This window comes from Sus scrofa, chromosome 3, assembly GCF_054392235.1.
Source record: "Sus scrofa isolate SSC_HxYL_T2T_F1_AM1 chromosome 3, Sscrofa_HxYL_maternal_Yorkshire_Landrace_v2.0, whole genome shotgun sequence".
NCBI classification, from domain to species: Eukaryota; Metazoa; Chordata; class Mammalia; order Artiodactyla; family Suidae; genus Sus; species Sus scrofa.
The window spans coordinates 46,791,262-46,814,017 of record NC_139385.1 but is presented as its reverse complement, the minus strand read 5'-3'; the positions used below and the strand labels follow the sequence as shown (position 1 = coordinate 46,814,017).

At 62.0% G+C, this 22,756-nt stretch overlaps 2 protein-coding genes across 69 annotated transcripts; one reads left to right on the top strand and one right to left on the bottom strand.

Annotated features, from left to right (window-relative positions):
- Window positions 1–607: 607 nt before the first annotated feature.
- Window positions 608–12,311, bottom strand: PTX4 (pentraxin 4). 50 transcript variants are annotated; one of them, XR_014841019.1, is made up of 11 exons: window positions 12,006–12,311; window positions 11,560–11,882; window positions 9,877–10,015; window positions 8,827–9,767; window positions 8,268–8,741; window positions 7,676–7,817; window positions 6,522–7,131; window positions 6,000–6,143; window positions 4,660–4,948; window positions 2,474–2,581; window positions 1,080–2,380 (listed from the first exon to the last, which is right to left on the bottom strand). XR_014841019.1 is itself a non-coding variant. In XM_085018063.1 (10 exons), exons 4-10 carry the CDS (start codon window positions 8,351–8,353, stop codon window positions 2,342–2,344), a joined length of 1,350 nt encoding a protein of 449 aa, XP_084874189.1. In that variant the 5' UTR covers window positions 8,354–8,741; window positions 8,827–9,538; window positions 9,877–10,015; window positions 11,560–12,311; the 3' UTR covers window positions 1,080–2,341. The 50 variants fall into 50 exon arrangements, 16 of the variants coding, with proteins under 16 accessions (XP_084874194.1, XP_084874198.1, XP_084874187.1 ...); XR_014841007.1 differs by lacking the exon at window positions 8,827–9,767 and having other exon boundaries at window positions 4,628–4,948; window positions 6,000–6,075; window positions 8,268–8,605; window positions 11,689–11,882; window positions 11,988–12,311; XR_014841020.1 differs by lacking the exon at window positions 8,827–9,767 and having other exon boundaries at window positions 8,268–8,605.
- TELO2 (telomere maintenance 2) lies at window positions 8,199–22,748 on the top strand. Of its 19 annotated transcripts, none has more exons than XM_085017938.1 (22): window positions 12,556–12,623; window positions 13,028–13,232; window positions 13,597–13,932; window positions 14,456–14,733; window positions 15,391–15,459; window positions 15,661–15,808; window positions 15,945–16,047; window positions 16,218–16,286; window positions 16,450–16,591; window positions 16,671–16,807; window positions 17,260–17,339; window positions 17,497–17,598; window positions 17,778–17,866; window positions 17,949–18,040; window positions 18,192–18,308; window positions 18,413–18,484; window positions 19,741–19,902; window positions 20,228–20,319; window positions 20,790–20,889; window positions 21,043–21,107; window positions 21,325–21,440; window positions 22,322–22,748. In XM_085017938.1, exons 3-22 carry the CDS (start codon window positions 13,598–13,600, stop codon window positions 22,426–22,428), a joined length of 2,475 nt encoding a protein of 824 aa, XP_084874064.1. In that variant the 5' UTR covers window positions 12,556–12,623; window positions 13,028–13,232; window position 13,597; the 3' UTR covers window positions 22,429–22,748. The 19 variants fall into 19 exon arrangements, 9 of the variants coding, with proteins under 9 accessions (XP_020942507.1, XP_003124766.3, XP_084874062.1 ...); XM_021086850.2 differs by having other exon boundaries at window positions 13,028–13,342; XR_014840995.1 differs by lacking the exons at window positions 12,556–12,623; window positions 13,028–13,232 and adding an exon at window positions 8,199–8,323 and having other exon boundaries at window positions 18,698–19,902.
- The last annotated feature ends 8 nt before the right edge of the window (window positions 22,749–22,756 follow it).

Sequence of the window (22,756 nt, the reverse complement as noted above, 5' to 3'; positions counted from 1 at the left end):
CCTCACGGCCAGCTGGTTGGTGGTCTTGGGGGAGAGCCTGCCTGCTGCGGATCTACTGCTGCCACGCCTGCGGGTGCAGTGCTCCGCCCCTCGCCGAGGGACCTCGCGGAAGAATTAACCGGCAGCCTATGAGGTGAAAAGACCTGAGAGGGTGGGTGTGGGGAAGAGGGAGGGACTCGGGCCCTTCTCTCCCAGCCGCACACTGTCTCGGGGAGGGTCGGAGGAGCAAGTGGTCCATGACGGTGACCATGCAGGTGCACGCGCAGTGGAATGTGATGCCTGTTGCCCCTTCGGTGACGTCTTGGCAAATACCAGCTTTGTGTAGGGGGCTGGAAAAGGGACGTTCCGTGCCCCCGCTGGCACTGGTTTTGATGCTCATAAAGGGATGTCTGACCAACCTGCAGCGCCTGGGCCCTTTTCTAGGCCGCCCGAATCCATTTGGCACCTTCCTGGTCTCGAGCGACGACCAGACACCGTCACGCCCAGAAAATTCAGACGAATACAAATGGAGGGACACCTGCTGGCAGCACAGTAGTGTCAGGGTTGGGAAGACCAAGGCTGAGGGACTGCCCTGGATGCAAGGGGATTAAAAAGACGGACAACCGGCCACTGTTTGTGGGGCTGGCATTTCGGGGACAATTGGCAAAGACGGGCTGTTCCCTCTGCATGAGGTAGTGGTGTTACAGCATCATGCAATCCCCCAGGTGTGATCTTTGTCTGGGAGTCCTTTCGGAAAAGCCCTTTCAGAGTTCACGGTGTGGCGGCTGCTTCTCTCGAGTGCTGGGACGCAGGTTCGATCCCCAGCCCGGCACAGTGGGTTCAGGAGCCAGCGTTTCTGTTTCCACAGCAACTACTGCTCACCCAGAACTCCGTACACTGCAGGAGGCCAAAAAATGAAAAGAGAGAAAAGTCCTTTTTCTCGGGAGCCACACACTGGGATATTTGGGGGGTGGGGGGTGCGGTGACAAGATGGCTCAAGTTCTTTGGAGGCCCTGAGGCTGAGAAGAGAACCCCTCCCCTCTCCCCACGTAACTCAAAATAAAACCAAACCATAATAAGAGGAAGGAAGCCCAACAGGATTTTAAAATTGAAAAGCACTGTTTCGAAAATGCTAAGAAGAGCGTTCTTTCGGAAAAGCTGTCTTCTCATCAGTGTGACCTGGCTTTGCCCCGGTGTGGGACGGTGACACGAGCAGGATGGCCCTGTTTGGGGAGGAGGTGGCAGCCTGGCATGGCGTTGGCTCTCTCAAGCCCTGAGGGGCAGTGGGGTTGGGCCCGGGCTGCGTGGGGGACGGGGGATGGGGTGGGGCGTGGCGCTGTCCAGGAAGGTGGGGGGGCTGCGCGGCGTGATGAGGAAGTGGGGACTCTTCTGGGAACAGAGGGGTGGTGCTGGGGGCCCTGGATCCCTTTGTCCTCCCCCCAAAGCCCAGGGACCCAGGTCAAAGTGGGATGGATGGGCTTGGAGGTGGATATGGCCCCTGATCCAAAATGCACGTGGGACTTTGTCACCTACCCACCTGAGGGCGGGTCACGAGAGATGTGTGTTCAGACTCCCCTGCTCCCAGAGCTGTACAGGCTCCCTCCCCAGAGCCCAGCCTTGGCCTCATGGCAGCCCTTCCCAAATTCCCAGCCATATGAGCTCCCACCAGGCTCCCCAGAGCCCCTGTTGGGCTGCTCTGCGCTCCTGCTGAGCCCCCTCCCACGGCGCTGCATACGGAGGCAGCAACATGGAGGTGCCTGTGCTTGCTTGATTCCCACCGTCTGAGGGTCTGCAAACACCTGGCAGAAACACCGCTGTGCAGTGAAGTAGCCTGGGTCCCCCGTGCTGGCATAAGCCCCTGAAAACATCACCCCGTGTGGTCCTTCGATGCTGGGGACCCAGCTGTCTTGCAAGAAATACCCCCTAATCAAATCACCACTCTTCTCTCATCGGGGAGCTGGGCCGGAGCAAGGGCTCCAGGAAAGGCCTGGGGAGCCTGGGAGGAAGAGGGAGAAGGGCGGCTTCCCAAAGACGGACGCGTCCTGGGGAAGGGCCGGGGAAGCAGAAGCCTGTGGTTCTGGGATCTTCCCAGAGCCGCCCATGGAGTAGGAGGTTCCAGTCCTGGGATGTATCCCCTGATGGGCAGGAGGAGTTGGGGAGGCGGCTAGCAGAGTCTTTGAGCTGAAGGCCCGGATCGCTGGGGCACAGGGAACCCTGCAGAGGCGGGGACGCCGCTGAGATGCCCCAGGAGCTGGTTTCGGGCAGTGTCCCGGGAGCAGTGCCCACCGGCCACCTCCTCATGGGAGGAGCTGAACCAGCACCCCGCGTAGTTCCCTGGACTTCTCGAGTAGTTTCCTCACGTTTAAGACAGGCTAGAGAAGGTGGACACGAAGAGCCAGACCTGTTTCCAAACGGGGTGAATCTGAGCTTCTCCCGCAGAGGGAGGGGTGTCCCTACTGCCCCCCCCCCGCCACTGCTCTTTGCGCCCACTGACTCTCTGATTCTGTGCCCTGCAGGGATCCATCACATCGCACTGAAACGCAGAGTGAGCCACGCCTGTTCTGTCTATGCCTGCTTTTCCCACCAGCCACAGGTCAGGAGTCTAAAAGAAAACAAAAGTTGTCAAAAAGATAGACACTACTGGAGTTCCCGTCGTGGTGCAGCGGAAACGAATCCAACCAGGAACCATGAGGCTGTGGGTTCGATCCTTGGCCTCACTCAGTGGGTTAAGGACCCGGCATTGCCATGAGCTGTGGTGTAGGTTGACATCTCAGCTCAGATCTGGCATTGCTGGGGCTGTGGTGTAGGCCGGCAGCTGCAGCTCCGATTGGACCTGTGGCCTGGGAACCTCCATATGCTGCAAGTGTGGCCCTAAAAAGAAAAAAAAAAGATGCTACCAAGTGCTGTCGAGAATGTGGAGAAATGGGAACCTTCACATTGTGCTAGTGGGGATGTAGGACAATGTGGCTATTTAAAATTTTATTTTATTTTATCTTTTGCTTTTTAGGGCCACACCTGTGGCACATGGAGGTTCCCAGGCTAGGGGTCGAATCAGAGCTGTAGCTGCCGGCCTCCACCACAACCACAGCCACAACAACGTGGGATCTGTGCCACAACTGCAACCTACACCACAGCTCATGGCAATGCCGGATCCTTAACCCACCAAGTGAGGCCAGGGATTGAACCTGCAACTTCCTGGATGCTAGTTGGATTCGTTACCTGCTGCGCCATGATGGGAACGCGTGACCCAGCAATTCTAAGGCTCCGTATCCACTGAACAGAAACAGAAGCACAGGTGCACTCAAGGCCCATGTGAGGCCGAGCACAGCGGCTTCAACCGCAAGCGCCCCCAGCTGGAAACCGCCCAAGTCTCCATGGCCTCAGGAAGGGAAAGTGCGTCCCTCACAGCAGAACGTCACGCATCACACGAAAGAACGAAGCACTGACAGCTCCAGCGCCCCTGAGCCTGGAAAACACGGCCTCAGTGGTGGAAGCAGACCCCGAGGGCCGCACAGGGGCGAGTCTGTTCATGCGAGACGTCCAGGACCTGCAAACCCACAGGGACAGAAAGCAGGGCGGTGGGGCGGAGCTGGGGGGGGGGTGCAGAAATGCCCCCAACAGGCAGGGTTTCTGGTCAAGGAGGGAAGAGAGATGCTCTCAAACAGGACGGTGCTGAGGGCTCCACACTCGGCAAATTTACTGGAAGCCTTTGAACTGTATGCTTCAAATGGCTGAATTTCAGGGTGTGCAAATGACATCCCAATACAGCGGCTTTCTGAGCATGGCCCACGTGTCCTTCGCCTGTGTTTCTGAGCAGCTGGCTCCCTTTGCAGCCCCCTTGCTGGAGCCCCCAGGGCAAAGGAACTGCCGCCAGGAAAGGAACCCCCAGCCCTTCTCACGAGAGATGTTGGGACAAGGATCCCCAGAGGGAACCTCTCCCCAGCATGCAGAGAAAGCGCCACGGCAGTTCACGCCAGAAAGACAGGAGCTCTCCAGGAGCTGCACTGCTATGTCCCAAACCTGTGCCCAGGGGAGAAGCTGAGCTGGAGCCCAGCACTGCCACAGGGTGGGGTGGGCCATGTTGAGATGCTGTCCCAGCACAAAGCAGGGAGTAAGGATGCTGCTCGGTGGGAAGGGATGTGGCCCTGGGGTGCCTGGGGCCCTGCTTTGCCTATGGGCCCTCGCCTGGCCCTGTGGAATGCCCACGTCCCATGTTAGAGGGAAGCCATGCCCAGCCCAGATCAGAGGCAGCAGCCTGTCCCTCGGTCTGGGTGGGGACCCTCTGCAGAGCTGTGCCCACAGTGGGAGCACAGCAGCTGGGGTTGAGGCCTTCCGGACAGAGCGGTAGACAGGTGCAGTTCGACCTCTGCACGAATCCGCCTACCAGTGCAGCATTGGCCAGCGTCAGGATGGCGCCCATCAGGAGCTCCTTTCCAGTGGCAAGGTTGGAGACCTCCCCAGGGACCAGCACCCGGTCCCATATGCCCAGGCCTGCCATGTCCCCACAAAGGCCTCGGAGCTGTCAAATCCACCCCCCACACTATCTTGCTCCTGGCCTAGAACGAGGGACCCTCCGGGGGGGATCTTGTAGCCCTCCCTGAAGCGGGAGCTGGTGGCCACTACCCTGCGGTCCACATGGACCCAGTACCTGCCGAGGGCGGAAGTCCAGATGACACATACGTGGTGCCACCGGCCGTCTAGCAGTGGCTGGAGGGGCAGCTCCCTGAAGTCTGGGTCTCCGATCACAAAGTGCATGGAGCCGGGGACCAGAGAGTCGCGGCCGTGCAGAACCAGCTTGTTGTCATTTTCTTCGGTCGCATAGGAGAGGAGGGTGCCCAGGTGGCCCGAGGCCGTGGGGACCCAGCTGCAGACGGACAGGGCCCGCAGGCCCGTGAGGAAGCCAGGACGGAGGAAGATGGCGTTGCAGTGGAGGCGTTCGGGAAGAGGAGCGCGGGGCCCGGGCTGCAAACTAGAAACAGAGGGGGGAGTTAGGCTGCCCCGCCTAGGAGCACCTCTGGGCAGGGGGCAGCACCCCCCGTGGCCGACCCACTTCGGGCACTAAAGGCAAAGGTTGCATCTCGCTCATCCTCTGGCGCTTGGCCCATTTTACAGTCGGGAGCGCTGAGACCAGGCGTGAGCACTGCTCCCCCCAGCAGGGCCTGGATCAGCGTCCTGCGGCTGCCGCTACAGATGTGTACATGCACAGCGCTCGAAACAGCACAAACGCAGCATCTGACGTCCCACAGCCTGGAAGGTAGAGGTCCCACGAGGGTCTCTGGGCTAAAATCTCCGTGTGGGCAGGGCTGGCTTCTCCCTCCCACTAACCTGCTATCCTCACAGCCCTCTCTCTCACCAGGACCCTGTGAGGATTCTGGTCCCTGCGACCATCTGAGGTGACCGCCCACCTCAGAATCCTTCATCACATCATCCAGCCTCCTGCCATGCAGGGCGACACCCCCACAGGGTCTGGGACCAGGACGGGCACATCTCTGGGGGGACCTCATCCTGCTGGCCAGGCTTCCTGCCGGATCTGCCCGACAGGGGCGGGGCACCTGTTCCGAGGTTCCGATGGGCAGGCAGGGGGCAGCCAGGAAATCTGCATTTGAGCCCACTGTGTTCCAGGAGGGAGGGCGTTCGGGGGGCAGCCCCAGTCCTCTCTTCCCCTGGGGGCTCTTGTTCTAACCCAGGGCAGTGGTCCTCACCTGGAGAGGACCGTACACCCAGATGACATATGGCCATGTCAGCAGTTTTGGTTGCCACAACCTTGTGGCACACCTGCAGCCCCCCCTTCCTGGAAGCCCTGGTGGTACCCCCCAGGTCAGCCATTTGGCCCTGTCTTAGTGGTGAGGCTCCCAGAACTCTGCAGATGGGGGCCACCTGCTCTACATTAATGGGGCCCCTGGGGCCAGAAAGGGAGCAGCCTGGAAAGCAGAGTCAGAGATAAGTAGGCATCTGGTGGGCGGGGGCCGGGTGCTGCTAAGCACCTTTGGTGCCCCAGACGCCCCCCAACGTGGGACTACCTGGCTGCAGAGACCAGGAATGGCACCGCCGAGAAACCCTCCGCTGGGAGATCAGAAGTGGCAGAACAGGAGCTCCCTGGCGGCACAGACGCAGGGTCACTGCTGTGGTGCCGATTTGATCCCTGGCCCAGGAACGTCCGCACACTGCAGGCACCCCAAAAAACCCCAAAACAAAGCAAATTTAAATAAAAAGAAAAAAGAACAAAAAGAAGTGGCAAAGCAGAACCGGCCCTGCAAAGGCACAGGGCCTCTGCGGGTGGGCACAGGCCCCCTGGGGCGTTGCTGAGGCCGGCCTTGCAGAGAGGGTTCCCACTGGCGATGGCTGAGGATGCCCGAGGGGTCCCACCAGCCCTAACGAGGGTGATGACCAATCTTTCCTGCTGCGGCAGCACCCACTCAAGTCAGCACTGGGCCGGTTCTTTTCTCCTGGGGTGGAGCGTGAACCCGGAAGAAAGCCATGCAGAGGGGCTGCAGGCGCCAAGGGAGATGGGGAGGCTGGCGGGGAGGGCGGGCTGTGCTTACTCTCTCCTGGGCTCTCGGGGGGCCACACCTGGGGGCTGCCTGGGCCCGGGGGCTCCAGTGTCCCCTGGAGACGGCGAGTGGAGTCCAGACAGGCGTCCCCGGGTGCAGGGGGAGCTCCGAGCGCCTGCCTGCCTCCCTGCAGCTGTGGGGAGCTCGGGCTTGAGGGCCTTGGCTGGGCTGCGGTCACCCCTGGGGCAACCACCTGCAGCTGCCCCTCGAGGGCAGCCAGCCTGGCCCCCTGGCTCTGGACGAGGGGCATCAGGCGAGCCAGCGCATCCCGCAGGGCCTGCACGTCCAGGGCCAGGCTGGCGAGGGCACCCCTCTGGGCCTCCTGCTCCCGCTCCCGCCGCGTGCTCCCCTCGCCCAGGGCGGCGTCCAAGGCCAGCAGCCTGCGGTCCAGCTTCCGGCTTCTGCGCTGCATTTTCCGCATCCAGGTCTTGAGGTGACCCAGATCGCCCTGCACGACGGCCTGCGATCGGCTGAGCGCCAGAGCCATGGCCTGGTTCTCCTGGGCCAGGCTCTGGAACCGGGCCTCAATGTCAAGGGACGGGCTGTGGTTGCTGGCAACGAGCCGCAGGTGTGCCAGGGTCGCCTCTTGGGACCTCCGAAACTGTGGAGAGGATGCGGGAGTCACGGGACTGGACTCAGGATGGAGCAGCCAGGCGGGTGATCCCCCACCGGCAGAGGCGGGGGGGGGGGGGGCCAAGCCCAGGTCCCTGCTGCAGGGGTGAGGGCTCCACGTCCGGCTCCCTCGACCCGCTGGTGGACCTGGGGCAGGACGGGGCTTTGTGTGCGTGGCTCGAGGTGGCGAGTCCTGGGTGCAGCCCCTACACACTGGTCACGGGACCTGCCCGGAGACCTCCCACCCCTGTGGCCAGAGGCTGCCGCCTCCCCACCCAGCACCTCTGCAGCAGCACCCCCGCATCTCCCCAACCCCGCCCAGCCTCACACTCGACTGGCTTGTCCTCAGATCGGAGCCCACCAGACCGCGTTCGCTATTTCAGCGGCAGGTGAAAACATCAGTTCATACAAAGCACTGCGCACTGCACGCCGAGGGCGCCGAGTTTGGAGCTCCCAGCCATGTCTCGAACACCCGGCCTTCGGCTGCCGTCACTGGAAAAAGATCAACCGCCCGAAATGGCAGGTCCACATACCTGCTCTTCTAGTCTCCGGAGGCGCTCAAAAAATGGTTTTCTTTGCCCCGCCGGGCTGGCTTCTTGGGACAAAGCCCCATGGAGAGATACAGGCACAAAAATAAGAAGGAAAGGCAGGCTTTTCCTCCCGGGGCAGCGCATCCTGAGACAGACACGGAGCGGGAGGTGCTGTCTGCCTCGAGCCCCTGCCGCCCCCATGCCCCTCCCAGCTCCCGGCAGTGGTTCCCTCCTTCGACCCTGCGTGGGAGTCAGGTCCTTCCTGCCACCTTAATAAAAGGCGCTTGGCATCCAGGCTGGAGGTTCCCAAGGACACAAGCTTAAAACAGATGCAAACAGTTTCTCTGGAAAATAGCTCTCCTGGGGGCAAGCCCTGGGCCAGCTGGCCCAGAGGCAGAGAGGGGCGATTGTTTTAGCAGGAGCGCGCAGACTCATGTTCCCACCAGAAGTGGAAGCAGGACAGGGACCTGGCTGGGGGCCACGGAGTCACTGGAGCCAGCTCTGCATTGGAGCCTGAGTGCGAGCTGCAAATGCTGGCGGCTGTGAAGCGGTCTCTTGCCCTTGGAGAGGGAGAGGCAACGGAACTGGGAGTCACCTGAATTTACTTTGGGGACCAGGTTGTGCTGTGGGCTGAATGGCAGTCCCCAAAAGGTAGGTCGTAGTCTTGCCCTTGGGACCCATAGACGTGAACTTATCAGGGAAAAGGGTCTTGGCAGATGAGGTGAGGTCATCCCGGATTATCTGTGTGAGCCCTGCCTCCAGGGACAAGTGTCCTCATGAGGCAGAGAGAGGACATACATGTGGAGAAGGTGCTGGAAGACAGAGGCTGGGGCTGGGTGATGCTGCCATGGCAGCACCAGGAGCTGCAGGAGCTGAGCAAGGCCGGGAGTGCCCTCCCCAGGCGCCTTCATGTCTTTCTTTCTAAAGAAGAATCTAGAGAAAATTATACACATCATGAAAATTCACTTGGGGTTCCCTGGTGGCACCGCGGGTTCGGGATCCAGCATTCTTGCTGCTGTGGCGAGGGTTTGCTCCCTGGCCAGGGAGCTTTGGAATGCCATGGCCAAGGCTGAAACAAACAAAAACCAAAAACGCCTCAACAGACTCATTTTTAACGGCAATGCTGACCATAGGGTATGGGAGTAAATGTCTACCTCTGAGGGTTCTGCCCGCTTCTGGGAAGCAGCAGCCACAGCCAGGCACCTGCCCCCAGGGAGGGGAGGGAGGGCATTTCCTTAGCTCTGGAATGTCTTTGGCTCTGCCCTTAACGACCACGTGGGCGACAGCATCTTCTCACCCCACCGAAATGCGCTCCCGTCTACGGGAGAGAGAAACACCTGCCCAAACGAAACAGGAACCAGCAGACAATGTGGAGGCCCAGGGAAAAGCGCAAAGCAAGGCGTTCTAAGCAACACGAAAAGCTCTGTGTCCACAGGCAAGAAGCAGATGCCACGAAAAAAGGGACAATCAGAAAGGAAGAAGGAACAACTGCTCTTGGAAATGCAAACCACAACCGACAAGAAAAGACGAAACACTCACAAAATAAGTAAAAGATAAAATACAAATAAGGAAATAACAGAAAAGCTAAAAGGCAAAAAGATGGAAGACAGAATACATAACCTGTGGGACCAACCCAACGAAAAGAAAGCTGTAGCATCAAACTACAGCCAACAGGGAAGAGGCGCTCCCAGCGTGACTCAGTGGTTAACAAACCCGACCAGCATCCATCCATGAGGCCTCGGGTTCGATCCTGGCCTTGCTCAGTGGGTTAAGGATCCAGCGTCGCTGTGGCTGTGGCGTAGGCTGGCAGCTACAGCTCTGATTCGACCCAGAGCCTGGGACCCTCTGTGTGCCGCAGGTGCGGCCCTAAAAGGACAACAGCAACAACAAAAATAGGGGAAGACGTCATTAGGAAGATAATCCAGGGAGGGGTCTTGGCCAGGGGCATCCATCATTTCAAGGCCATGTGGAGGACAGGCCTGCGCAGCTGCAGGGCGCTGGAGCCGCCAGAGGAGCTGCCAGGAACGCTCCGATCGCAGGCTGAGACGTGACCAGCTGAAGAAGCTGCGGGCCTCCTGACATAGCCTGCCGAGATCTACAGCAAAGAACGCCTCTGCCACACCCAGCAAACTGGGGCTCAAGTAAGGCTAAAGAAACGGCTCCGATTCTTGCTCCAAAACCCTTTGAGTAGCAGCAGCTCTTACTGAAGATGAAGAGAGTGAGCCGGAGGACATGCCTCCCGAAGCAACGACGCGGATGGAAAACACGGCAAAGGTTACGCCAACATCAGCAGGACCAGATTTCTTCAATGAAGGAAAGCAGGGGTTTCCTGATGACTGGAAGCTATGGGAGCAAAACATAGAAAGTCTCATCTTGGGGAGGAGTTCCCGTCGTGGCGCAGCAGAACCGAATCCGACTAGGAGCCATGAGGCTTCGGGTTCGATCCCTGGCCTCGCTCAGTGGGTGAAGGATCTGGCGTTGCCGTGGTCTGTGGTGTAGGTTGCAGACGTGGCTCAGATCTGATGTCGCTGTGGCCGTGGTGGAGGCCAGCGGCTACCACTCTGATCAGACCCCTAGCCTGGGAACCTCCATAGGCCTCAGGTGCAGCTCTAAAAACCAAAAAAAAAAAAGAAAAAGAAAAAAAAGAATGGTGTAAGACTATCTTGGAGCCACTTTTTTTTTTTTTTTTTTTTTTTTTTTTTTAAGATTGAGTGGTGGAGTTCCCGTCATGGTGCAGTGGTTAACGAATCCGACTAGGAACCATGAGGTTGCGGGTTCGATCCCTGCCCTTGCTCAGTGGGTTAACCATCCGGTGTTGCTGTGAGCTGTGGTGTAGGTTGCAGACGCGGCTCGGATCCTGCGTTGCTGTGGCTCTGGCGTAGGCTGGTGGCTACGGCTCCGATTGGACCCCTAGCCTGGGAACCTCCATATGCCGCGGGAGCGGCCAAAGAAGTAGCAAAAAAAAAAAAAAAAAAAAAAAAAGATTGAGTGGTACCCCAATAAATGAAAATTCAGAATTTTTTTAAAGAAGACCACATGGCAGACACTCTGGGTCAAAGAAGGGGGGCGACTGACTCCAATTCTCATCTTGCCACATGTCAGACACAACAGCTGAGAAGATCCTAAAACTGTCCAGAGAGAAACACCTGGTCATGTGGAAAGAAATGAGACTTTTCCCCCGAGAAACTGCAGCCTTCTTAGCAGCAAAGTTGGCTACTGAAGACAGAAGAGAAAATTGTGACATTTTTGAGTGAAGTGATTTTCATTTAAAACTGAGCATCCAGGAGTTTACACTTTGGCTCAGCAGGTTACAAACCCAGTGAGGATTTGGATTCGATCCCTGGCCCTGCTCAGTGGACCTGGCTCAGATCCTAAGTTGCTGTGGCTGTCTGTGGTGTAGGCTGGCAGCTGTAGCCTGATTCGATCCCTGGGAACTTGCATATACCACAGGTGCTCCTCTAAAAAAATAGAAATTAAAAAAAAAAAAAAAAAGAGCATCCAGAGTGGTGGGTGAGCTCAGAGGGTCAGAGTGTGGTGCTGATACAATTGTGCGTCTCGCTCAAATGTGACTCCATGTGGAGTAAAGAGTAAAGGCTTAAGAAATACATTCCCTGTGCACCGGGTCCTGAGGTTACATGGTAGGTAGGATTCAGGAAAAGGCCAGGATAGAGGAAAGAAGCAGCTGTGGGAACCAGGAGCGGCCGGGGAAGAATTCGCAGGGTCCCAGCAAGGCACCATCCTCCACTCCTCGCTCACTCACAAACTTCCAACCCATCCCACTTGCTGGGGAAAACCTTTCCAGGTCAGCTCCTTCTCACCATCTGGTCCACACCTGTTCTCACGCCCGCCGCCTCTCTAAGCTTCCTGCACCCGCGGTTGCCCCCTACCGTCCATTCTGCTAACTGCACCCGGGGTGGACCTTCCAAGAGGAGATGGCCTTTGGTCACGCATTTTCTCCTCCGTCCTGATTTTGTTTAATGGCTATTGCCACCTGATATGTTGCACATGCGCTTTACTTGTCTCCTCGACGTGTGAACAGGAACGTTTGCTTCCTTCTCTGCCCGGGAAGAGGGCCCGCTGGGTGCAGCAGACAGTTAATGTGCGTGGAATGAATGCGTCACAGGTGTCCCCTCCACCACCTTTCTGGGCCGAAATGGCACCTCCTCGCGAGGTCTCGCCACATTGCCCCCCAAGGCCGCCAGAGGACGTCCTGCCAAGACGGAAGGTTCCAAATCTGCGCTGTGCATTCCGGCAGCCACGAGCACAGGTGGCTATCAAGCCCTTGAAACGCGGACAGTGCGACCAAGGAACTGACCCGGTGGCCCCTGGTTACCGTGCTGAACGGCGCAGCACCTGTCCCAGGACCTACACACCGCATCCAACCGTAGCCGAAGTCCCCGCAGTTGCCACTGCTTCCCTGCAAAGGCTGAGGCCGAGGGGAGAGCAGGGCCCTGCCTCCGGGAGAGCGGCAAGGCTACACCCGCGGTCGGGGTTAGTAAGCATTGCGGAGGCGCGCAAGTGTGGGGCCGGGAGCGAACGGAGAGAGGGTCGGCGGTCACTGGGGCGCAGAGAAGCCGGGGCCGGGGGAAGGAGGCGGGCGCCGGGGCGCTGGGATCGGCGTCACGCCCCCCACCCCACCCCGAGCGCAGGCGCGGGCGCCGCCGGCCCGCTCGCCTCTTCCGGCTCCCAAGAGTGTCGCCGATTCGTCACGAGCGGCACGAGGGGGGCGGCGCCACAGGCCCCAAAACTCCAGCGGCGGCTCTTTCCGGGTCCGAGAACCTTTTTATCTGCGCCGCTGCGCCGCGCCGCGAACCGAGCTCGGAGCCGGTGGGCCCTCGGCGGCCGTGGCGAATCGGCGACGGGTCGGCCTGGGCTGAGCGGGCGGGGTCCAAGCGCGCCTCCCCCGGGCCCGCTGCCCGCCCCGCGTGGCCACTACCCTCCGGGCCGCTAGGTGGGCTTCGGGCGCGCGCCGGGGAGCGGGCGTGGGGAGGGCGATCTCAATCCGGTCTGCGCCCGGGAGGGGGAGCCGGCGTGGCCCGGGCTGGGCTGGGAGGCCAGGGCCCCTGGGGACGCTTCTTGGGCCCTGATGCAGACTTACCGACTGGCTGGGTGCACCGGTGCCGGGCGGTTGCCTACTTATTGGCTCCCGTGCTGCAGGGGCGCCCGACGTCAGTCCTACCTTCCTGCAGATGTTTCGGGGGGAAGAAGGGAGCTTGGCAAGGGGAACCACAGGTGCATGCACCCGGGAGTTAGACGTGCTAATGAGCCTCCCAGCCAAGCACCGCTGACACTTGGGGTTTTGTTTTGTTTTTTCTTTATATTATTTATTTGTTTATTTTTGTCTTCTATTTTTAGGGCCGCACCTCGGCGGCATATGGAGATCCCCAAGCTAGGGATCCAAACTGTCCTGGGATGCTTACCAGTGTTCCCTCTGCCACCCGCTAGAGGCAAACTAGCACCCCCAGATGTGATATCGAAAGTTGTGTCCAGATGTTCTCTTGTGACCCAGTGGGTTAAGAAATCTGGCATTGTCGCTGCAGCGGTTTGGGTTTCTGCTGTGGTGCGGGTTTGATCCCTGGCCCGGGAACGTCCATGTGACTTGGGTGCAGCCAAAAAAATTATAATAACAGAAATAAAAGATGCCTCCAGACACTGGCATGTGTCCCTGGGGTGAGGGTGCCCTACTGCAGAGGGCGCCATGGAGCAGCTTTTGGTGGAAATGGGGGCAGATGCTGGCCGGAGGGGGGGATACACAGCTGGGTGATTTCAGGGGTGAGAAGGACCCAGCTCCTCAGGAAGCTTAAAACCAGGTCGTGGGGGGGGGGGTGTTCGGAGAGTATGTGAAAAACGCTCCCTTCCACTGAGTGCCATGTGCATGGCCGCAGCTCCTTGGACTCACCACGTGCTTCTCCTGTGACCGCCAGGATGGATCCCGTCCTCTCTGCCGTCCGGCTCTCTGTCCAGGAGGCTGTTCACGTCCTGTCGTCGTCTGAGGATGGCGGCCACATCTTCTCCACCCTGGGGTCGCTAAAGCACTATCTCGGTGAAACGGAGAACCCAGCCCTCCCAGAGGAGCAGCAGGAGTTTGCCAGGATCCACTTTCCCACCGTCCTCAGGTGTCTTGTTCGCCGGCTGAGCCCCGGCTGGCTGGAGCTGCTGCCCGACGGGCAGCTGGAGCAGCTGTGGGCCAGCTTCTTCCTGACGGGCCCGGCAGACCAGGCTTTCCTGGTGCTGATGGAGGCCATCGAGGATGCGGCCGGGTGAGTGGGGCTGGGTCTGATCGCGGGGTCGCCTGTAACCCCGAAGGGTTTCAAACCAGCGTGTTCTCCAGATTCCGTGAGACGCTGGTGTCACGGGTGGTGATGATAAAACCCGCCTGGCCGCGCACAGACGTGAAAGCGGGTTGTGTTAGTCTCTGCGACGGCAAGGCCCCAGCCCTCTGTCCTGCCATGTCCCCGAGGGGGCAGCCGGCGTGTTCGCGGTCTCGGCGGACAGTGGGCTTAGCCATCTCTTAGGGCCCTTTCCTTCCCCCCGGGGCTCTCAGCCTCACTGTGAGGCACCGCAGCGGGCCCGCTCACTCGGCGCCAGGGCACACGACGGCACGACGGCCCTCGTGGGGCTGAGGCTCTGCGATGCTGCGTCTTCAGCGGTTGCTGCAGGCGTTGGCGTGGAGCAGGGCGGGAGGGTGGCCTGTTCAGGGCTTCCGAGCGGGCGTTGCGCTCGGCCCGGCAGGGGCTCACGTCTGCCTGGAAGCCGGGCTGTTTACCCCTGCTCTTGGTTCAGCTCCAGCTTCCGTCTGATGAAGATGGCGCGGCTGCTGGCCAGGTTCCTGAGCGTGGGCAGGATGGCCGCTGTGTTGGAGGGGCAGTGTCGGCAGCAGGCAGAGCCGGCCTTCCCCCTGCTCCAGGCCACGCTCCTCGCCAAGGTGGTGAGCTTGCCCGATCACCTGGGCAACCGCCTGCAGCAGGAGAACCTGGCCGAGTTCCTCCCGCAGAACTACTTCCTGCTGCTGGGCAAGGAGGTCCTGCGGGTGCTGCAGGGGGTGGTGGACTCGCTCCGAGGTGAGAGCCCTGCTTGCGGCCGTCTGCGCTGGCCGCCGTGCCCTCCCTCCCTCCCTCTCCCGCCTCACCAGATGTCCGGATCTTGCAGCCTCCGGGCAGGGCCATCGGCGGGGCTCTTGGTGTCCCGTCTGGGGCAGCGGAGACCCACCTGTGAAGGTTCTCCTGGCTCCTGGCTGCCTTGGAGGTGGCACGAGCCGTGATCTCTGCGGCCCTTGGCTGGAGTCCGGTGAGGCCTCCCAGGGGGGTGGCTGTTCAAGAGATGACCCCTCACTCAGAATGAGGGCGCGTCCCCAGTCTGGGACCTTACAGTGAAGAGGGTCTGTCCGAAGGGGCCACCGGCCAGGGTCCCTGTCTCCCCGTTGTGGGTCGAGGAACTCAGTTCTCGGGCATTCGGAGGCAGTGCTGGGGACCGACTCTGAGGCTGCTTTTGTGCCTGCGGCTTCCTGGTCCCCCTCTGTTAGTCCTGGTCTCTGGAGCATCAGAAACGTGGCTTCCTCCTTGTTGTGGGACCGGAGGCCAGGGTAGGGGGCCGGATGGCCCGAGGGGGAATGTGTCGGGTGGCCGCTGGTGGGCAGGCTGGCCGAGCTTCGCCTTTCCCGGCAGTGAGGCCCTGTCTTCCTGGCAGCTCCACTCACTGCCGCCTCCCTCCCATCCCAGGTGGCTCGGACTGCTCTGTGTCCTTCCTGTCTCAGGTCCTCGGGAAGGCCTGCATCCTCGGGAGACAGAGTGCGTGCTCCTGTCGGGGGAGAAGCTTGGGCACAGCAGGGGCGGGGGCGGCAGCTGGGGTCCCTTGGTCGAGGAGATGGCCGTGTCCCCTCGCCTGGGCCTGGCCCCGGCCCCGGTGGGCTGATGTCGGCGGCGTGACAGGTGGGCGGGGGCCACAGACACGGGGCGCCTGGGTTCATGACCCCCGTGTGCTTCCCGCAGAGGAGATCCTGGGTGCGCTGGTGCCCCGACTGATGGCGCTCACCCAGGGCCACTGCCTGTGGCAGCGGGTCTGCTGGCGCCTGGTGGAGCGTGTGCCCGACCGGGCCATGGAGGCCGTGCTGACCGGGCTGGTGGAGGCCGCCCCAGGGTAAGCAGCACAGCGCCCTTCCTGCTGCACGTGCTTCTGTGCTGGAGCACTGGCCGGGCCCCCGGAGTCAGCGTGGGACTGTCCTGGGGGGATGCGGAGCTCATGTGCCCCCTCCCCCGCCGGCTGTGCATCACAGGCCTCGCGTCCTCTCGCGGCTGCTGGGGAACCTGGTGACCAAGAGCAAGAAGGCCCAGTTTGTGATGACCCGGAAGCTGCTGCTCCTCCGGTTCAGCTGCACGGTGAGGGCGCCGATGTTGGGTGGGCTGTGGCCACCCAGGTCCCGGGACCACCGCGGCAGGCGGGCTAGGCCATCCTTCAGCCCAGACCCGCTCCCACCCCTGGGCTTCCGCGGCTGGCTGGGCGGGCGGTGTCTGCCTGATGGGCAGTGACGGGACCCCGGCTGTCACAGACACCTGTGCTGCAGAGCCTGCTGGGGTACCTGGCCGAGGACAGCCAGCGACGCCCGCTCCTCATGCAGGTAAGAGACCCTCGGTCCCCCGGGGAGGGGTTCCTGCCTGGGATGGGGGGTGCTGGCCGCAGCCTCCTGGGGGCTGGCGAGGACTGTGGCACCGAGGCCCACAATGTCCTGGGCTGTCGGGGGAGGCCGTGGGGCTGGCTGATGGGCAGGCCTGCCACCCCAGGCGCTGAAGGAGCTCCTGGAGACATGGGGCAGCAGCAGCGCCATCCGCCACACGCCCCTGGCACAGCAGAGCTACATCAGCAAGGCCACCCTCATCTGCCTGGCACACCTGCAGGAGGCGGAGCTCCGGGACTGCCGGGCCGGTGAGCAGGCGGGCAGCGAGCGGCCCATCCCCACCCCAGGCACCCCTGGTGCTCAGTGTGTGCACATTGGTGCTTCCAGAGTTGCTGGCCAGCCTGATGGCGGGAGTGAAGTGCCGCCTGGACAGCAGCCTGCCCCCCGTGCGCCGCCTGGGCATGATCGTGGCTGAGGTGGCCAGCGCCCGGATCCACCCTGAGGGGCCTCCCCTGAGGTTCCAGGTGGGTGAGGCGGTGCTGCCCTCACTCCTGCCTTGTGCCAGCCCCCCTTCGCAGGTCCCGGCCCGTGGGGCATCTGTACCTTGGCGTCTGTGGCTGGGAGGGGCGTGGAGGCGCTTTCCCCTTGCCAGTGCCTGAGCACACGCCCCAGCTGGCTCCTCGGGGGTGTTTGCAAGCAGCTTCCCTGGACGGGCTCTCAGGCTGTCCCGGGCTGTGCGGACGGCAGCCCCTCCTCTCTGCTGGGCCCTCTGGGGTGTCCTTGGAGATGGGGCCGCATCTGCCTTGCCTCAGGGGGATGCCCAGCTCCCCCTGCCTTCAGCCCCCCTTCCCACCCTCTGTGGAGGGGCAGATCAGACATGTGCTCTGGAAAGGCCAGTGGCCACCAGACTGCAGGAGGTGATGGGAGGGCCTCGGAGAGGCCGGTCCCAGCCGACTCCAGCTTATCTGTATTGCAGTATGAAGAGGACGACCTGACCCGCGAGATGCTGGCCCTGGCCACTCCCTGGCCCGTGACTGACAGTCCCTCGGCGGAGGGGTGAGGGTCCCCACCTGGAGCTCCTGCCTGCCTGTCACTCCTGTCCTGTCGTTGCTGAGACAGCTGAGTTGAGGGGTGGGCAGAGGGCACGTCTCCTCAGGAGCCTGGGTCTGGGCCAGAGACCCGCCCCTGAAGACTCCCTCCTTGTTCCCCAAAGCCCACCTGTGGCTCCCGTCCGTGGAGAGGACCCTGACAAGAAGACCGCAGCCAGTGGCGGCCCCCAGGCTCAGCCGGAGGGCTCCGACTCCGAGCTGGACAGGTGGGCAGCCCCATGCGGGCGAGCGTGACGGCGCTGGCGGGACCCATCCCGGGCGGCACCAGCTCCCTCTGCCTCCCATGTGGGACTGAGCCTGGGGCACTCTGCTGCTCCCAAGGGTTCAGGGACTGGGCGTGAGTCCCAGGTGACCGGGGGGCCCTCGTGTCTGCTTCTTCCATCAGTGATGACGAGTTTGTCCCTTACGACATGTCGGGGGACACGGAGCTGAAGAGCGGCAAGGCACCCGTGTACGTGCGGGATTGCGTGGAAGGTACGAGGCCACGTCCCACTTCGCCCCCCCTCGCCCGGGCCCACCGTGGCCGGGGCCCCATCTCACTCAGGGTTCTGCGCAGCTCTGACCGCGTCCGAGGACTGGGAGCGCTGGGAGGCGGCTCTGCGGGCCCTCGAGGGGCTGGTCTTCAGGAGCCCGGCTGCCGCGCGGGAGGTGAGCCGGTGGGGGCCGGGCCGTCAGGGTTGCGGGAGGTGGGCGGTGGCTAGGGGCCCATGGAGCAGAGGGGCTGCGTGTGCCTGGGTGGCGGGGCCTCTGCGGCCGGGAGGAGGAGTGTGCGGCCCGTGCACCCTGACCCCGTGTACAGGTGAGCGTGGAGCTGGCCAAGGTGCTGCTGCACCTGGAGGAGAAGACGGCCGTGGCGGGCTTCGAGGGGCTGCGTCAGAGGGCCCTGGTGGCTGTCACAGTCACAGACCCGGCACGGGTGAGTCCCGGGGCTGGCGGTGCCCGCGTCGTGCCCCCGGTGGTGTCTGCACAGGGGTCCTGCCCCCTGGCTGTGGCCCACAGTGGACTCCCGTCCGGGTGCAGGTAGCCGAGTACCTGACTGCACAGTTCTACGCCCTCAACTACAGCCTCCGGCAGCGCATGGATATCCTGGACGTGAGTGCCCGGGCCTTGGTCCCACCTGCCTCGAGCACGAGCATGCCAGGGGGGCCGGAGGGGGGATGGCCCCATGCCAGGCCCTGCAGGGGAGCAGGCGTTTGCCCAAACCTTCCGACCTGAGACCCTGGGCCCTGTCTTGTCTTTTTGACACTACATGGACTGTGGTGGCTGCGTTATTTTATTTTACTTTTAATTTTTTTGTCATTTTAGGGCCACATCTGCCACAGATGGAGGTTCCCAGGCTAAGAGTCTAATCAGAGCTGTAGCTGCCGGCCTACACCAGAGCCACAGCCACGCCAGATCTGCGCCACGTCTATGAGCTATACCACAGCTCAGGGCAACGCCAGATCCTTAACCCACTGAGCGAGGCCAGGGGTCGAACCTGCATCCTCACGGTGCTGGTCAGACTCATTTCCACCGCGTCATCATGGGCACTCCGTGCGTTATTTTAAATAACAGCTTTGCTGAAGGACACACGCCATGACACTCACATTTAAGATAAGTGTGGAAGAGCCACACAGGGGACTGTTACTTGGCCTTAAGGGGAAGGAAATCCTGACATCATGCTCTGTGAAATAAGCCGGACGCAGAAGGACAGACTGCGTATGATCGCACTACTCTGAGGTCCCTAGAAGAGTCAGATTCACGGAGTCAGAATGGGGGAGGCGGAGGGCGGTGAGCGTGTCACGGGACTGCGTTTCAGTTTGGGAGGATGGGGAGATTCTGGAGGTGGTGGCAGCGGCTGCCCAGCAGCTGAGTGGAGCCAGTGCCCAGCCTGTTCACTGCACGGCGGCAGGATGGCAGGCGCTTCCTCACCGTTCACCCGGGGTGGCAGCAACATGAGAGAGGATTCGGCACTTTGCTGTTCACAGTTGCATGACATTTGGAGTCACCCTCCCAAGGACCCCGTGACACCTCTCCAGCCCCTGGCCCTGCCGCTGCAGCCTGCTCTGCCCATCCTGGGTGCCTCCTAGGCATGGGGTCACACATGTCACCTGCTCAAAGCATCTGTCCCTTTTCCCCAGAGGCGGGGCTGGCAGCAGTGGATGGGCTTTGGGCAGAAAAGCTCCCGGGCACCCTCCCTGCCCCCACAAAGCCACTGAGCCCGAAGACTCGGCGCTGACTTCCGCGGGGCTCCCAGGACCTCCCCACGTGTCTGCCCGGCCTCCGAGGGCACACATTTCCCTGGAACCCTGGGAAGCACTGTCCTTCCCTGGTGCGACGGCAGCTGTGCGGCCTTCCCTCCCCTCTAGGTCCTGACTCTGGCTGCCCAGGAGCTGTCGCGGCCTGGGCGTCTCGGGAGGGCCCAGCGGAGTGCCTCGGGCCCCAGCCCCCAGCCCAGCAGCACCGTGGCTCCCACCTGGCGGGCAGTGGTGGAGGAGCGCATCCGAAGCAAGACCCGGCGGTTCTCCAAGGTCAGCCGGGCCCCTCTACACCCAGGGGACGCGCTGGCCTGTGAGGGGAGCATGTGGGGACAGGCTGCGTGGTGTGACGCTGCTGGGGGGCTGCAGAGGGTGGATGCTGCCCTGCGAGCCATCAGCAGGCCGGCTGGGTGTATGCTGGGTCAGCGGGTCCAGCTAGGCTGGGCTGAGTCCGCTCCCCTGTGACAGTGGGCCACGTCTGGCTATGTTTGGAGACATTCTCGGTGGTCACGGGGCAGGCGCATCCCTGCTGTAAGGTCCCCAGGATGGCTCTGCTCTGTGCCCAGCGTGGGACCTAACGAGCACGCGGGTTTGGCAGGGCTCCGCTGGGCGGGGACTGGCCCCTGTCCCCAATGAATTCAACGCGGTGGCTGGCTACTTCTTTTTCCCCCTCATTCAGCGTTTCGACAAGTGAGTCTTCTGGAGGCCTGTGATTTGGGGATGGGGCCAGGAGCCCTGGACCGGGGCGGGAGGGCTCCCAGGGTGGGCGCCAAGGTGGGCTGTGGGCAGCACTGGGGTCCAGGCCCTAGTCGTGGTTGTCTGTAGCTTAAATTAAGTGACAGGGAACCAGGGCCTCCCCCACAGGTGCCGGGCTCGCGGCGGGTCCTTGACGCCCAGGGAGCTAGGCGTTGGGATGGTGGGCAGGGCGGGGCCACGCCTTTGCTGCAGTGACCCAGCTTCCTGACCCAGGCCCGGGTTTGACCAGGTGACCTTGCAAAGTGACTGGGCATGTGTCCCATGCCTTCTTACAGCTCTGGGCACCACCTGGGACAGGAGTGACGAGGGGTGTCCAGGGGCTTGGGGTGCCTTCGGGAGCCCAGGAGGTGGGGAGCTGGCCCTGAGTACCCAGTCTGCTCCATTTGCTGGGTTCTGTGTTGTAGGCCTCTGGTGACCTTTGACCTGCTGGGAGAGGACCAGCTGGTTCTCGGGAGGCTGGCCCACACCTTAGGGGCCCTGATGTACCTGGCTGAGAACACCTCGGTGAGCTGGGACGCAGCACCCGACGGCCCGCCTCGGCGTCGGCACTGGCCTTGTGTCCCTCTGAGGGCCCCTTCTTGGGACTGGAGCGTGGGACCCAAAGATGGGGTCTGCTCGGTGCTGGGACCCCTGCCCACTGGCTTCTCCTCTTTTTAGGTGGCTGTGCCCATGGGCAAGGCCCTCCTGGAGTTCGTGTGGGTCCTTCGTTTCCATGGCGATGGGTGAGTGGCTGCAGGGTGGGGGGCGGGGAGGATGAGGGTGTCTGAATCCTGCCGGGACGTGGATGGTGGGAGGTTGGTGGTGGCTCCCAGGAGTGGCCGGGAGGCAGCCTGGCAGGGCTCTTCCTCAGCAGGAAGGGACCCAGCCGGCTTTCCCTGGCCCGGGTGGGCGGGCACCAGGCCAGGGCTCCTGGGGCTCAGCCTCCCGCCCTCTCTGCAGGTACATGCGCCGGGGCTTGCTGTCTGCCGTCTCCGCCGTCCTTCTCAGCCTTCCAGCTGAGCGGCTGCTGGCAGACCTGCCGGACGAGCTGCTGGAGACCCGGTCCTGGCTGGCAGGTGGGCACCGGGCCTGGGCTGCGGCAGAAGGCTGGTGTAGCCTGGAGCAGCCCCGCCCATGCGGGCGTCCCGTGGCAGCCCTGTGTGTGCACCGAGGGTCCCCCAGTGTGGGGCTGGGGACACGGCCAATGTAAGATCACGTCGGGGAGCTCTGTGGGGGGTCGGAGGGAAGACGGCAGACGTGGCAGGTGGAAGGTCCCACTCTCAGCAAGGTCGCAGGAGTCACACAGGGCTGATCAGCCTGCTCCTGCACTTCCTCTGGCCACTGCCCTCCATCACACGTGAGTTCTTTTTAAAAAGACTCTGGGAGTTCCCATTGTGGCGCGGCAGAAATGAAGCTGACTAGCATCCATGAGGATGCAGGTTTGATCCCTGGCCTCGATCAGTGGTTAAGGATCCGGCGTCGCTGTAAGCTGTGGTGTAGGTCACAGATGCAGCTTGAATTTGGCGTGGCTGTGGCTGTGGCGTAGGTCGGCAGCTGTAGCTCTGATTCGACCCCTAACCTGGGAGTCTCCATATGCTGCTGGTGCGGCCCTAAAAAAAAAAAAAAAAAAAAAAAGACTCTGTGGCCCTAAGAGCCACTGGAACTACTGTGCCCACGCCCAGCACACTTGAAGGCCTGGTGTTCCAATGGCAGCCTTTCTGTCCTTTTCTGCCGACCCCACTGAGGTCACTGCTGGGCCCGACTTGTGTCCCATTGAGCAGCATGGCTCAGGGCCTTGGGCTGTGAGTGCAGGTGCCCAGCCCACCCCAGCCCGGCTGGTAAGGAGCCCTTTGCTGGCACCCAGGGCGGTGCTGGTGCCGCGTGGGGCTACTCAGGAGCTTTAAGCCACGCAGGCAGGGGCTGGCCCTCAGCGCTGCTTTCCTTTCCGTCTGGGCAGATGTGGCTGAGAAGGACCCGGACGAGGACTGCAGGCTGCTGGCGGTGAAGGCGCTGCTGCTTCTGGAGAAGCTCCGAGACAAGCTGCTGGCACTGTCCTCTCATTAGTGCCTGACCTCCACGCCCTCGGGACCCCCCCACCACTCCACCACTGGAAGCAAGGAGGCGGGGAGGCCGGCGGCGGGGGAATGGGCCGGCCACAGGTACAGCCACGGAGGCCCTGCCCCAGCCCCGCTGCTGCCGCCCCAGGTCCACACAGGGCCCTGGGCTCTGCCCGCACCAACAGGGGCTGGGACTCCAGCAGGGCCGCTGTCGGTGCAGCTCTGGGCTGGGGGCTTCTGAGTGACCTGCCCCCAGCCCCTTCCGTCACCCTAAAGCAGAGTACTTTAAAAGCAACGGCGAGGAACAATAAAACACATGCAGCTCTCCACGGGCC

What these genes read in the sequence shown, in the direction of transcription:
- PTX4 (XM_085018056.1), bottom strand. Translation starts at nt 8,353, where the DNA reads ATGGGTCCCAAGGGCAAGACTACGACCTACCTTTTGGGGACTGCCATT. An exon ending in TCCGGAGACTAGAAGAGCAG is followed by an intron (nt 7,132 to 7,675) that starts GTATGTGGACCT and finishes TCCTCTCCACAG; the next exon opens with TTTCGGAGGTCCCAAGAGGC. An exon ending in TTCCTGGTCTCTGCAGCCAG is followed by an intron (nt 4,949 to 5,999) that starts GTAGTCCCACGT and finishes CTCTGTTTCTAG; the next exon opens with TTTGCAGCCCGGGCCCCGCG.
- TELO2 (XM_085017936.1), top strand. Translation starts at nt 11,781, where the DNA reads ATGAATGCGTCACAGGTGTCCCCTCCACCACCTTTCTGGGCCGAAATG. An exon ending in GGTGGTGGACTCGCTCCGAG is followed by an intron (nt 14,734 to 15,390) that starts GTGAGAGCCCTG and finishes CTCCCATCCCAG; the next exon opens with GTGGCTCGGACTGCTCTGTG. An exon ending in TCCTCCGGTTCAGCTGCACG is followed by an intron (nt 16,048 to 16,217) that starts GTGAGGGCGCCG and finishes CGGCTGTCACAG; the next exon opens with ACACCTGTGCTGCAGAGCCT.